Source organism: Oncorhynchus tshawytscha, unplaced genomic scaffold, assembly GCF_018296145.1.
Source record: "Oncorhynchus tshawytscha isolate Ot180627B unplaced genomic scaffold, Otsh_v2.0 Un_contig_2569_pilon_pilon, whole genome shotgun sequence".
Classification (NCBI taxonomy): Eukaryota; Metazoa; Chordata; class Actinopteri; order Salmoniformes; family Salmonidae; genus Oncorhynchus; species Oncorhynchus tshawytscha.
Genome location: NW_024609325.1, coordinates 17,501 through 32,500, shown reverse-complemented (window position 1 = coordinate 32,500; position 15,000 = coordinate 17,501). Strand labels below are relative to the sequence as shown.

Below are 15,000 nucleotides of genomic sequence, written 5' to 3'. Positions count from 1 at the left end.
TAGGTAGGCCTGTCAATTTACATCTCAGTCATCTACACAGCAAATCTCATGCTAGGTAGGCCTGTCAATTTACGTCTCAGTCATCTACACAGCAAATCTCATGCTAGGTAGGCCTGTCAATTTACGTCTCAGTCATCTACACAGCAAATCTCATGCTAGGTAGGCCTGTCAATTTACATCTCAGTCATCTACACAGCAAATCTCATGCTAGGTAGGCCTGTCAATTTACGTCTCAGTCATCTACACAACCAAATCTCATGCTAGGTAGGCCTGTCAATTTACATCTCAGTCATCTACACAGCAAATCTCATGCTAGGTAGGCCTGTCAATTTACATCTCAGTCATCTACACAGCAAATCTCATGCTAGGTAGGCCTGTCAATTTACATCTCAGTCATCTACACAACCAAATCTCATGCTAGGTAGGCCTGTCAATTTACATCTCAGTCATCTACACAGCAAATCTCATGCTAGGTAGGCCTGTCAATTTACATCTCAGTCATCTACACAGCAAATCTCATGCTAGGTAGGCCTGTCAATTTACATCTCAGTCATCTACACAGCAAATCTCATGCTAGGTAGGCCTGTCAATTTACGTCTCAGTCATCTACACAACCAAATCTCATGCTAGGTAGGCCTGTCAATTTACATCTCAGTCATCTACACAGCAAATCTCATGCTAGGTAGGCCTGTCAATTTACATCTCAGTCATCTACACAACCAAATCTCATGCTAGGTAGGCCTGTCAATTTACATCTCAGTCATCTACACAACCAAATCTCATGCTAGGTAGGCCTGTCAATTTACATCTCAGTCATCTACACAACCAAATCTCATGCTAGGTAGGCCTGTCAATTTACGTCTCAGTCATCTACACAACCAAATCTCATGCTAGGTAGGCCTGTCAATTTACGTCTCAGTCATCTACACAACCAAATCTCATGCTAGGTAGGCCTGTCAATTTACAGTCATCTACACAACCAAATCTCATGCTAGGTAGGCCTGTCAATTTACATCTCAGTCATCTACACAACCAAATCTCATGCTAGGTAGGCCTGTCAATTTACATCTCAGTCATCTACACAACCAAATCTCATGCTAGGTAGGCCTGTCAATTTACATCTCAGTCATCTACACAACCAAATCTCATGCTAGGTAGGCCTGTCAATTTACATCTCAGTCATCTACACAGCAAATCTCATGCTAGGTAGGCCTGTCAATTTACATCTCAGTCATCTACACAACCAAATCTCATGCTAGGTAGGCCTGTCAATTTACATCTCAGTCATCTACACAACCAAATCTCATGCTAGGTAGGCCTGTCAATTTACATCTCAGTCATCTACACAGCAAATCTCATGCTAGGTAGGCCTGTCAATTTACATCTCAGTCATCTACACAACCAAATCTCATGCTAGGTAGGCCTGTCAATTTACATCTCAGTCATCTACACAGCAAAATCTCATGCTAGGTAGGCCTGTCAATTTACATCTCAGTCATCTACACAGCAAATCTCATGCTAGGTAGGCCTGTCAATTTACATCTCAGTCATCTACACAACCAAATCTCATGCTAGGTAGGCCTGTCAATTTACATCTCAGTCATCTACACAACCAAATCTCATGCTAGGTAGGCCTGTCATCTATCTCATGCTACATCTCAGTCATCTACACAACCAAATCTCATGCTAGGTAGGCCTGTCAACTTACATCTCAGTCATCTACACAACCAAATCTCATGCTAGGTAGGCCTGTCAATTTACATCTCAGTCATCTACACAACCAAATCTCATGCTAGGTAGGCCTGTCAATTTACATTTCTGTCATTTAGCAGACACTCTTATCCGGAGTGATTTACAGGAGCAATCAGGGATATGTGCCTTGCTCAGGGGCACATCATCAGATTCTTTTTTTTCACCTCTGGGATTTGAACCAACAACTTTTCAGTTACTGGCCCAACACTCTAACCACGAGGCTACCTGCCGCCCTGTCTGTCGCCAGAGATGATACAGTATGTATAGCCAGGTCTACGGTTTGACCAAAAGGCTATGCCACTAATCTAGGGGGTGATAGTTGGCTTTTCAGGCAAAGTTATTTATAACAACAGGCTATAACTTGACGCACTACTTTCGAGACATAAAGGTTCCCGATTAATGAGCAACCGTCTTCGCTCCAAGGCAAGAACTTCTGAGGTAAAGTAACTGCTGCCTCTAGCGGACGGAGGTGTTTTGGAACCTGGAGGAACCGTGTCTGAGATCTGACAACTTCCATTGGCTGTCTGACTTTAGCTCACCAGGCTAACACAGTCTCGTGGCCGGCAGGACAATCGGGTTTGAACCCCCAGACTGTCATACAACTATTATAGAAGCAGGAGCAGTCTGCTGCCTATCTGGCTTCAGCTCAGCGGGCTAACACAGTCTCATGGTGTGCAGGAGACATGGGTTCGAACTGCAGTCTGCCACCACCCTCTAGACGTAAAGGCTATCTGTCATGCAATCTGATGTGTTTGTTTCACAATCTGTGGTTTCCCCTGGCATGATAATTAACCCATTCTGGCCTAAAAGCAGCACATGATGACAATAAAACGCACATGCCAAATGAATAACAGCCTTTAAAAAGAGCCTTCCAACACAAACTCAGAATATTGTAATACGGAAGAACTCCAGCTGCCTCTCCCTCAGTTTAATGGGAAAGACCAGTCACTTTCTTTCTTTCCCATAGGACTGCATAGCTGAGGCATCCTAGGCCTGGCAGTGAGGGGATCCAGCCACAACATATCATAGGGACCTGGGTGATCTGAGGCAGCAGTCTAATACCATGTTCACACTATCATGTTGACCTGAACTGTCAGCAGTCTCTCCCTCTCTGGTTCAGAACCACAGACCCCCCCTCCCCTGGGTCTCTCCCTCTCTGGTCCAGGACCACAGACCCCCCCTCTGGTCTCTACCTCTCTGGTCCAGAACCACAGACCCCCCCTCTGGTTTCTACCTCTCTGGTCCAGAACCGCAGACCCCCCCTCCCCCGGGTCTCTCCCTCTCTGGTCCAGAACCAGACATCATGCTATGGGACCAGATCCCAGGCCTCTCCCTCTCTGGTCCAGAACCAGACATCATGCTATGGGACCAGATCCCTGGTCTCTCCCTCTCTGGTCCAGAACCAGACATCATGCTATGGGACCAGATCCCTGGTCTCTCCCTCTCTGGTCCAGAACCAGACATCATGCTATGGGACCAGATCCCTGGTCTCTCCCTCTCTGGTCCAGAACCAGACATCATGCTATGGGACCAGATCCCTGGTCTCTCCCTCTCTGGTCCAGAACCAGACATCGTGCTATGGGACCAGATCCCTGGTCTCTCCCTCTCTGGTCCAGAACCAGACATCATGCTATGGGACCAGATCCCTGGTCTCTCCCTCTCTGGTCCAGAACCAGACATGGTGGGACCAGATCCCTGGTCTCTCCCTCTCTGGTCCAGAACCAGACATCATGCTATGGGACCAGATCCCTGGTCTCTCCCTCTCTGGTCCAGAACCAGACATCGTGCTATGGGACCAGATCCCTGGTCTCTCCCTCTCTGGTCCAGAACCAGACATCGTGCTATGGGACCAGATCCCTGGTCTCTCCCTCTCTGGTCCAGAACCAGACATCGTGCTATGGGACCAGATCCCTGGTCTCTCCCTCTCTGGTCCAGCACCAGACATCTTGCTATGAGACCAGATATTATGGGAGAGCTAGGCTTGATTGGAGAGCATTGTGTAATTAAAAGCTTATAAATCTTAACAGATATTGACTAAACACTCTATCCCCCCCGAGCATTGCAGATCTGCTTCTGATAAACACGTCTACATGGGATTTGGGAAAGACAGGCACAGGATTTAACACCTCCCCTCCGTCCCGCCCCCCGTCATCTCTGCACCCAGAGTCATTAACAGGGAGAAATGATTACCAGACACGTATGAAAGGGAACGATATGTGTTGGGTGTCCACTACCCCTGCCAACATAGGTCTCTCTCTCTCTGACACACACACACACACTTTAGTGTTCACAGCTCTTCACTTCGCTTCTCATCACACCAGTCCTGTGAGTTTGATTGAATGGATGGATGTCTCTCAGTACATGAGATCTCCTCCTGATAACATCTGACGACATCACACAGCAGTGCCCTCCAGCTTTAATCCACACGACTAGACCAGAACAAGGGCTGTCACAAATGGCACTCTATTCCCTATGTAGGCTCTGGTCAAACCTAGTACACTATAGGGTATAGGGTGCCATTTGGAATGCATCCAGGGGCTGAGTAACCAAACAAAAAATTCCTGTACAAAAGAGTTGCTGTATACAAACCCCTCATTGAGAGAATTATGTCTGAATATTCCAGGAGCTCGGAGGAGGATGGAACGTTCACAACGCATTAGGCTTGACGGAGTTGACAGTCCATCTCTTCGTATATCAACTCCGGCAACATGCTCTCTTAGACTGTTTACAGCTACTCGGTCATTGAGACTGTTGAAATATATGACTGATGTAACTGATAAGAAGTGAACAATGCACCACTACGTGATGTTTATGGTCTGGTGATGAAAAGGACCATATAGAAAAGGGGTTTTAAAAGATGTAACATGATATTTGTTTCTATTTCTTATTTTCAAGTGTCTATTAGGTGTTGTTCCTTCCTCTTCTTGTTAATATTAAAGATAATAATGATAATAATAATAACAATAACAATAATGACAATAATAATAATAATAACAATAATAACAATAATAATAATAATAATGATAAAAACAATAACAATTGAGACCAATTGACACTCTTTACCATGGCACTTTGAGATTTATTTTAAACTGCCAAACCCTTATGCACCACTGCACTTTGTATACCAGGGTTGGCTGGCCTTCTCTAGTCACTCGTAGGCTCAGGCACTGGTATACTTTTATTTACAAAGCCATTTTGGGTTTACTACCTTTTTATTTGGGCATTTTTATTGCTCAGAAATGTGGTGGGAACTCTCTTCGTTTGCTGGACTTTATCCTGCTAACTGTTCCAAATGTCTGAACTTAATTTGGTAAAAGGGCTTTCATGTCCTCTGCGCCATCGTCTTGGAACACCTTACAAAATAGTTTTAAACTGGAAGAACTTGTCCCGATTGGTGTTTTTAAATCACTGATGAATGATCTTGAGACTGATTCTCTGACCTGTCAATGTTTTTAATTAGCTGTTTTTGATGCTGTTATACTCTTGTGAATTCTATGGTTTTACTAGATTACTTGTAGTTTTTCATGTTGTTTGTCTGTAATTTTTGTAATGACTTAGTGCTACCTATCTTGGCCAGCACGCTTTTGAAAAAGAGATTTTAAATCTCAATGAGCCCTTCCTGGTTAAATAAAGGTTAAATAAAATAAATAAAATAAATAACTAATAACAATAATAAGAATAACAATAATGATAATAACAATAATAATAACAATGATAATGATAATAACAATGATAAAGATTATGCTGTACACTCTTAGAATCAGTGACTTGAGGAACGTTGGAGATCCTCCAAGGAACCATTTCTAGTCAATGCTTCATATTTGCACCTTCAGTTAGTTAGTTGAGGGGTTCTTGGAGGACCCTTTAAATGACACCATGTAGTGGAGGTGTGGCTTAGTAGGGGCGTGGCTTTAAGATAGATCTTTTATGGTCCCCGTTAGAGTAAATGTCATTGTTGTTCATCTGTTCTGTTGTATTGCCGTCACATGTTAAGGTTGAACACTAACCGTTTTGTAGCTTCAATGAGGCTAAACGAGGTGTATGACTTCCTCAAGAGCCTATGCAAGTTCCTAAATTGGAATAGTTGCCACTTTATTACTGTATGTAATCAGCAATGTTAATATTATTATTATATTAGAATATGTAACATGCATAAATATTCAAGGAACTTTATAATTTGCTGTGTACAAAATGAACATGATGAACAGGAATTACATTTATGCTAACAAGTGACCAAAAAATGTGGAAGCCACGCCTCAAATAAGCCATGCCTCTAATCTGATGCAACCTCGACAATATCGTATTAAAAATGTTTAAAAAATGAACTGCTCCCGTCACAAAAAGGTTCCGGTTTGAACCAGACTTCTACTCTGACCCTGGCCTCATGAAGGCCATGCATTCTCAATATAAACATACACATACAGACACACAGAAACCACTTCAAGCATACAACACTGGGAGACTGTACAGACACATAGAGACCACACACTGGAACAACTACACTCACTGCAGTATACTACACACACTGGAGCAACTACACTCACTGCAGTATACTACACACACTGGAGCAACTACACTCACTACAGTATACTACACACACTGGAGCAACTACACTCATTACAGTATACTACACTCACTACAGTATACTACACTCATTACAGTATACTACACTCACTACAGTATACTACACTCACTAGAGTATACTACACTCACTACAGTATACTACACTCATTACAGTATACTACACTCATTACAGTATACTACACTCACTACAGTATACTACACTCACTACAGTATACTACACTCACTACAGTATACTACACACACTGGAGCAACTACACTCATTACAGTATACTACACTCACTACAGTATACTACACTCATTACAGTATACTACACTCACTACAGTATACTACACTCACTAGAGTATACTACACTCACTACAGTATACTACACTCATTACAGTATACTACACTCATTACAGTATACTACACTCACTACAGTATACTACACTCACTACAGTATACTACACTCACTAGAGTATACTACACTCACTACAGTATACTACACTCACTAGAGCATACTACAATCACTACAGTATACTACACTCACTACAGTATACTACACTCATTACAGTATACTACACTCACTACAGTATACTACACTCACTAGAGTATACTACACTCACTACAGTATACTACACTCATTACAGTATACTACACTCATTACAGTATACTACACTCACTACAGTATACTACACTCACTACAGTATACTACACTCACTAGAGTATACTACACTCACTACAGTATACTACACTCACTAGAGCATACTACAATCACTACAGTATACTACACTTACACTCACATGGATGCCAAATGTACTAAACAACACAGGGTCAACATAGTAACACACAGTCATACCATTCACTGTGAACACCCAGTACTGCATTTGCCATATTTTATTAAAGTACCATTCAATGATTTTCTCTTCAAAATACCTTTCAATGCTAGTTTCATAACTTGTTTCAACTCAAACTTTAACTCAAACATGGAGCCAATTGATGGAATTTAATCAAACCTACCACACCATGTTTTTATTAACTAGGCCTACTGCCCGCTTATGTCCATTCATTCTGAAAACTACAAGCTTCTACCTGTGTCCCTGTGTTATTAACAACAGATGGTGTGTGATCTCTAATGTTAAGGAAGACTTGAGTTTTTTCTCGCCTGAGTTAAAATACCTCAGAATAAGCTGTAAACCACACTATTTCCCAAGAGAGTTTTCATCTATATTTTTTCATAGCTGTCTATTTACCACCCCAAACGGATGCTGGCACTAAGACCACACTCAACGAGCTGTATAGCGCCATAAGCAAACAAGAAAATGCACATTCAGAAGCGGTGCTCCTAGTGGCCGGTCATTTTAATGCAGGGAAACTGAAATCTGTTTTACCACATTTTTACCAGCATGTCACCTGTACAACTAGGGTTGACAAAATTCTAGATCACCTTTACTCAAAACACAGAAATGCATACAAGGCTCTCCCTCTTTCTCCATTTGGCAAATCTGACCATACCTCTATCCTACTGTTTCATGCTTACAAGTAAAAACTCAAACAGGAAGTACCAGTGTGAAGTGGCCCGATAAAGCGGATGCTAAACCACAGGACTGTTTCACTGGTACAGACTGGAATATGTTCTGGGATTCATCCGATAACATTCAGGATTTTACCACACCAGTCATCGGCTTCATTAATACGTTTATCCCAACCAGAAGGCATGGATTACAGCCAACATCCGCACTGAGCTAAAGGCTAGAGCGCTGCTTTCAAGGAGTGGGACATTAATCCGGACGATTATAAGAAATCCCGCTACGACCTCCGACGAACCATCACACTGGCAGAGTGTCAATACAGGACTAAGATCGAATTGTACAGTACTATGCCAGCTCTGGCACTCATTGTATATGGCAGGGCTAGAAAACTATCCCAGATTACAAAGGGAAACCCAGCTGTGAGCTGCCCAGTGACACGAGCATACCAGACGAGCTATATGCCTTCTATGTTCGCTTCGAGGCAAGCAACACTGAACCATGCATTAGAGCACCAGCTGTTCAGTACGACTGTGTGATAATGCTCTCCGTAACCGATGTGAGCAAGACCTTTAAACAGGTTAACATTCACAAGGCCGCAGGGCCAGACAGATTACCAAGACGTGTACTCAAAGCGTGCACTGACCAGCTGGCAAGTGTCGTCACAGACATTTTGAACCTCCCCCTGACCCAGTCTGTAATACCTACATGTTTCAAGCAGCCCACCATAGTCCCTGTGCCTAAGAATGCCAAGGTAACCTGTCTAAATAACTATCGCCCCAAAGCACTCACATCTGTATTCATGAAATGCTTTGAAAGGTTGGTCATGGCTCACATCAACACCATAATCACACTCACCCTGGACCCATTCCAATTCATATACTGCCCCAACAGATACACAGATGACGCAATGTCATTTTTTTGTGCCTTTTTTTCACCCCAATTTTGATATTGTCTCATCTTTGCAACTCCCCAACGGGCTCCAGAGGCGAAGGTCGAGTGTCCTCCGAAACATGTCCCACCAAACCGCGCTTCTTAACACCCGCCCGCTTAACGCTAAAACCAGCCGCACCAATGTGTCGGAGGAAACACCATTCAACCGACGACCAAGGTCAGCCTGCAGGTGCCCGGCCTGCCACAAAAAGTTGCTAGAGCGAAATTAGTTAAGTAAAGCCCCCCTGGCCAATTGTAAGCCGCACTATGGGACTCCCGATCAAGGCCTGGGATCGAACCCAGGTCTGTGGTGACACCTCTAGCAGTGCCTTAGACCGCAGCCCCACTTGGGAGGCCCCAGATGATGCAATCTCTATTGCATTCTTACACTACCCTTTCCCACCTGGACAAGAGGAACACCCATGTAAGAATGCTGTTGTTGACTACAGCTCAGCGTTCAACACCATAGTGCCCTCCAAGCTCATCACAAAGCTAAGGGCCCTGGCACAGAACACCTCCTTCTGAAACTGGACTGCCTGACGGGCTGCCCAGAGTCGGTGAGGGTAGGCAACAGCACATCCGCCACACTGACCCTCAACACAGGGGCCCTCAGGGGTGGGTGCTTAGTCCCCTCATTTACTCTGTTCACCCATGACTACGTGGCCGCGCATGACTCCAACACCATCATTAAGTTTGCCGACAACATGACGGTGGTAGGCCTGATTACCAACGATGATAAGACTATAGGGAGGAGGTCAGAGACCTGGCAGTGTGGTGTCAGAACAACAACCTCTTGTGTATACTGTGCATTCAGAAAGTATTCCGACCCATTTCCTTTTCCACATTTTGTTACGTAACAGCCTTATTCTAAAATTGATCAAATAAAACATTTTTCTCATCAGTCTACACGCAATACCCATAATGACAAAGTAAAAACAGGTTTTTGCTCATTTTTACTAATTTATTAAAACCAGAAATACCTTATTTACAGAAGTATTCAGACCCTTTGCCATGACACTCGAAATTGAGCTCAGGTGCATCCTGTTTCCATTGATCATCCTTGAGATGTTTCTACAACTTGATTGAAGTCCACCTGTGGAACATTCAATTGAATATGATTTGGAAAGGCACACACCTGTCTATATAAGGCTCCACAGTTGACAGTGCATGTCAGAGCAAAAACCACGCCATAAGGTGGAAGGAATTGGCTGTAGAGCTCTGAGACAGGATTGTGTAAAGACACACATCTGGTGAAGGGTACCAAAAGATGTCTGCAGCATTGAAGATCCCCCAAGAACACTGTGGCCTCCATCATTCTTAAATGGAAGAAGTTTGGAACCACCAAGACTCTTCCTAGAGCCGGCAGCCCCGCCAAACTGAGAAATCGGGGGAGAAGGGCCTTGGTCAGGCAGGTGACCAAGGACCCGATGGTCACTCTGACAGAGCTCCAGAGTTCCTCTCTGGAGATGGGAGAACCTTCCAGAAGGACAACCATCTCTGCAGCACTCCACCAATCAGGCATTTATGTTAGAGTGGCCAGACGGAAGCCACTCCTCAGTAAAAGGCACATGACAGCCTGACAGCCCGCTTGGAGTTTGCCAAAAGGTACCTACAGGTCTCTCAGACCATGGTCTGATGAAACCAAGATTAAACTGTTTGGCCTGGATGCCAAGTGTCAATTCTAGAGGAAACATGGTACAATCCCTACAGTGAAGCATGGTGGGGTGGCAGGGTAGCCTAGTGGTTAGAGTGTTGGACAAGATAACCGAAAGGTAGTTAACCCACTGTTCCTAGGCTGTCATTGAAAATAAGAATTTGTTCTTAACTGACTTGCCTAGTTAAATAAAGGTAAAAAAAAAAAAAATGTAATGGTGCTGGCAGCATCATGCTGTGGGGATGTCTTTCAGCGGCAGGGACTGGGAGACTTGTCAGGATCGAGGCAAAGATGAACGGAGCAAAGTACAAAGAGATCCTTGATGAAAACCTGCTCCAGAGTGCTCAGGACCTCTAAGCACAAAAACTCAAAGCACACAGCCAAGACAACGCGGGAGTGACAACGCAGGAGTCCCTGATGTTCTTGAGTGGCCCATCCAGAGCCTGGACTTGAACCCGATCGAACATCTCTGGAGAGACCTGAAAATAGCTGTGCCAAGCTTGTAGCATCATATCCAAAACAACTCAAGGCTGTAATCGCTGCCAAAGGTGCTTCAACAAAGTACTGAGTAAAGGGTCTGAGTATTTATATAAATGTCATATTTCCGTAGGTTTTTTTTGTACATTTGCAAAAATGTACAAAACCCTGTTTTTGTGTTGTCATCGTGTGGTATTGTGTGTAGATTGATGAGGGGGGAAAACAATTTAATCAATTTTAGAATAAGGCTGTAATGTAACAAAATGTGGAAAAATCAAGGGGTCTGAATACTTTCCAAATGCACTGAAGTTATCATTTCTCAATGTGAATTTATTATTACTTACAGTCTTATTACATCTTTTACTTTTCTATTATTTGTGTATTTTTTTGTTCTCTGCATTGTTGGGAAGGGCCTTAAGTAAGCATTTCACTGTTAGTTTACACCTATTGTTTGTGAAGCATGTGATGAATAAAAATAGGATTTTATTTGAATGAACCATTTAACTGTATGCTTAATGAGGGAGACACACCCATGGTAAGAGGCCTAGTTTTTGCATGTACTGTATTACATAGAATCAAATAACGTTAAAATAGGAAAACGGTAAGGGGGCATTTCATTCAGTCATTTTTGAAAACAGTCAAACCCTGAAGTTTTTTATTTTGGGAGAGAGAAATGGACAGAAAGCTGTCGGAACAACTTTTTTCTCTCCGCTTGGCATACTGCAGTGAAACCAAGTTTATCCAAATGAAACCGGCATTTTGATGGAACCACTAAATTACTGCTGTTGACATTTTTGGGGACAATAGGCTTCGTCTTGCTGAGAGCAACGCTGCTCTTTCTCTCGCTGTAAAAACGTTTGAGCAAAAAATGTGCCCTGTCCACTCATTAGGCCAGCTTATAAATGTTACATTTTAGCTGACATTTTTTTACATGAAAGGTTGTAGACATTTATGCAGGGTAGGGTGATTATTTATTCACCTTATGGTGCAAGACAGCTTGCTCAGTCCGGTTGCTCATTCGTTTGTCTTCAACATATGAACATTCAAACGCGCTAAAATTCCTGAATTTGACCCGTGACTTGTTTCCGATAAAACATTTAAATGCAGTTGAGAATATACACATGGAAAAGTATTGATACGTCAACGTCTCAATCAAAAAGTAGGTCTATAGGCTAGACCTATAGCCAATGGTTTTGACTCGGGACACTACGCCTTTTACTTGTATAAATTAAAAGTTGAAATACAACTCTAAAAAAAGAGTAATAAGTCAGTAGCACTACATTTTCAAACTCCAAAACGAAACTAATTTCACTAAGATAATGCATGTTGGATAGCTAGGTACGCAATGTGATAAATTGTCCTAAATGAATTCGCATGGAAAATTGCAAATTGATATAGGCTCTACCTGATACTAACCCGTGCAGAGTGTATTGTGCGTTCAACACAGTGAGCTCGTCTTTGTTTTGCGTAATGATTTAATCAGAACGTGCACACTCCTCAAGTAGAATTATAAAAGTATAATAATGATAATAATTGTAATAATTGTCAGTAGTAAAACTGTTGATACACTTTATTGTTCATGTGGAATGTATAATCGACATTTATTTTTTATCTGAAATCTAAAAGTGTTAGGCTACAATGAAAAATCTAAATATGAGATAATATAATCCAAACCAAATATTATTATCATAGCTAATAATAGTTATTATATGGTAACCTAATGAGAGAGCATTATTTACGCTAAATTATCGCCAAAACATTGACACCTTGCTCATAATTTTTATTCTTCACCCATTTAGGCTATTATTTTTAACAGCCAATTATTCGGGCTAGACGCACGACCAGAACATTGATGATACATTCATTAAATGTACATTGCATTGGGCCTAATATTAACGATCATGAATTAAAAGTATTTTTATCCTTTAAAATATTACTATTACTATTAGAATTTGGCCTTGGACCATTGTTGTTATTATCACCGTTATAAACAGACACCTAATACTTTTATTAGTATTTGTAATGTTGGTAAAGTAGGCTCAAGCTGGCTGAAAAGATGAGGCTCGTAATAAAAAGTGTATGTGAACAGGTTGTACTCACTGTTTACGTGGTGTCTGTACCTCGCCTGGTTGGGTAGAAAGCTCTGTCCATTGATGATAAGTATTGAATCCAGGGCTGGACTGGGGGATGTTTCGGGGAGCAGAAGTCGGATATCCGTCACTCGGAGCTCGATGGTTCTTCTCCGCGCTCTACTTGAGTGTGACAGCAAAGCAGCTTGACAGAGCGCAAGCGAGAGGACGATAGATACGGCAGATACAGGAAATACGCTCTGTGTGCTTGCTTGGGTGTTTGTTTGTGTGTGAAGGGGGTGGAGAGAGAGAGAGACCTCACTGTCGGAGCTCCTAGATTGAACCGCCTATAAAGCGCTCGAGGGGATGGACGACAGGCAGCACAATTTAAGATTCCACGTTTGTTCATTTATTCCTTGCTTTGCAGAGGATATGAAGTTAGAATGTTTTTACTTTGCCTTTACTACCGGAGCCATAGATGGACTCAACGAATAGTGGAAGCAGCAAGGTAACCACATATCGGACCTTTGGTTATGCTATAGATGATACGAGAGAGGGAGGTAACGGAGACTTCGTTTGACAGGGTGCGAGAGAGGAGGTATCAGATGTTATTACGATATAACGGAGGAAGGATCAGAAGCTATTATACTGTATATCCATTCAACATCAGTCATTGGCCTTTGTAACGTTGCACATGGACGGCTTTCATGCTAATCAAAATTCAGCTCCTCCCTTTTGAGCAGGTGATCCAAACATATCTGGAATGGCAACAATTCACATTGGCCGATTGAGCACAATATCGGGGTGCAATCTGTCTCCTCTCAATTGTGAACTTTCAAGAGATCATTCTGACACATCATGTAGACTACAGTCAAACGCTTAACCTGAATGTTCTGGTGTTTAAACAGAACAAAGATTGATATCGTTTGACTTGTGCGTAACCGCGTTATAATGTCCTCCTCGACGTGCAATATATATGCTTAAAACTCATGCAGTATTTAAGATGAAATGACTAAAATAATTCAAATCAAATCCTATATCAAGACTATAGCAATCAAATGAGTGTCGTAAATGTAATGTTGGTTTCACTTACTTCCTACTAACTAACCCGAGTCAGATAAAATGGTTTTCTAATCTTGTTGAGGAAAAAAGATGCGCGAGTAATTAGTAAATTAGTGTAATGGAGAGAATGTATCTCATGGATACACAGAGACACACACACACACACACACACACACACACACACACACACACACACACACACACACACACACACACACACACACACACACACACACACACACACACACACACACACACACACACACACACACACACACACACACACAGAGAGAGACACAAACTGTAATATACTTAATTCACCTGTACAGGGTATAGGCATATTCTATCCTGTATAGCCTGATAAAATAGTGTAACATTTTCACATGACTGACCCAGGTCCTACATAAACGCCATGCGCCAACGCCATCTATTAAAGCAGCGTTCTGATTGCCAACACGTTTATAGGCTTACAACTGATACCTAGATAGTATATATATAAGGTGTTAGGCATCGGCGTACATAACGTCTGTACAAACGAACATTCCCTCTGTGTTGGTGGCATATTAAATGACTGTAGTAAATTGGTCGCGGCCACAGATATTCTGTAACTAGGCCTACTGGCCTATAGTTTCTGTGAGTGCATGACATATATTATTTTCCTTTGACTTGTAAGTTTGAATAATATTTCATTATAACGTTGTTCACGTTGTTATGAAATATTCCACTTTTTGTCAGGGGCATAACACGTTTTGTAGTCAACAAAATTGCATATCAATAAAACATCCAAGCCAGCATATCAATCAAAATACCAAACATGCAGCAATGAATTACAGTCAAGACGTTCTACTGACCGTACGGTAGGTCTACCATACAGTCAGTAGTTATAGGTCTACCGTACGGTCTACCATACGGTCAGTAGTTATAGGTCTACCATACAGTCAGTAGTTATAGGTCTACCGTACG

General features: G+C 42.3%; 2 protein-coding genes across 4 annotated transcripts in view; one reads left to right on the top strand and one right to left on the bottom strand.

Annotated features, from left to right (window-relative positions):
* LOC112255044 (DNA-binding protein SATB2-like) overlaps positions 1–13,282 on the bottom strand; it is a 55,644-nt gene extending 42,362 nt beyond the window's left edge. For all 3 annotated transcript variants that reach the window (XM_042314881.1, XM_042314882.1, XM_042314883.1), the window contains exon 1: positions 13,007–13,282. The gene's annotated coding sequence lies outside the window, so the exon portion shown is untranslated. The remainder of the gene's footprint in view (positions 1–13,006) is intronic.
* A 44-nt stretch (positions 13,283–13,326) lies between these two features.
* Positions 13,327–15,000, top strand: part of LOC112230938 (gamma-crystallin S-like) — a 17,989-nt gene continuing 16,315 nt past the window's right edge. The window contains exon 1 of the mRNA XM_024397351.2: positions 13,327–13,483. Within this exon, the coding sequence (XP_024253119.1) occupies positions 13,454–13,483 (30 nt within the window). The 5' untranslated portion in view covers positions 13,327–13,453. The remainder of the gene's footprint in view (positions 13,484–15,000) is intronic.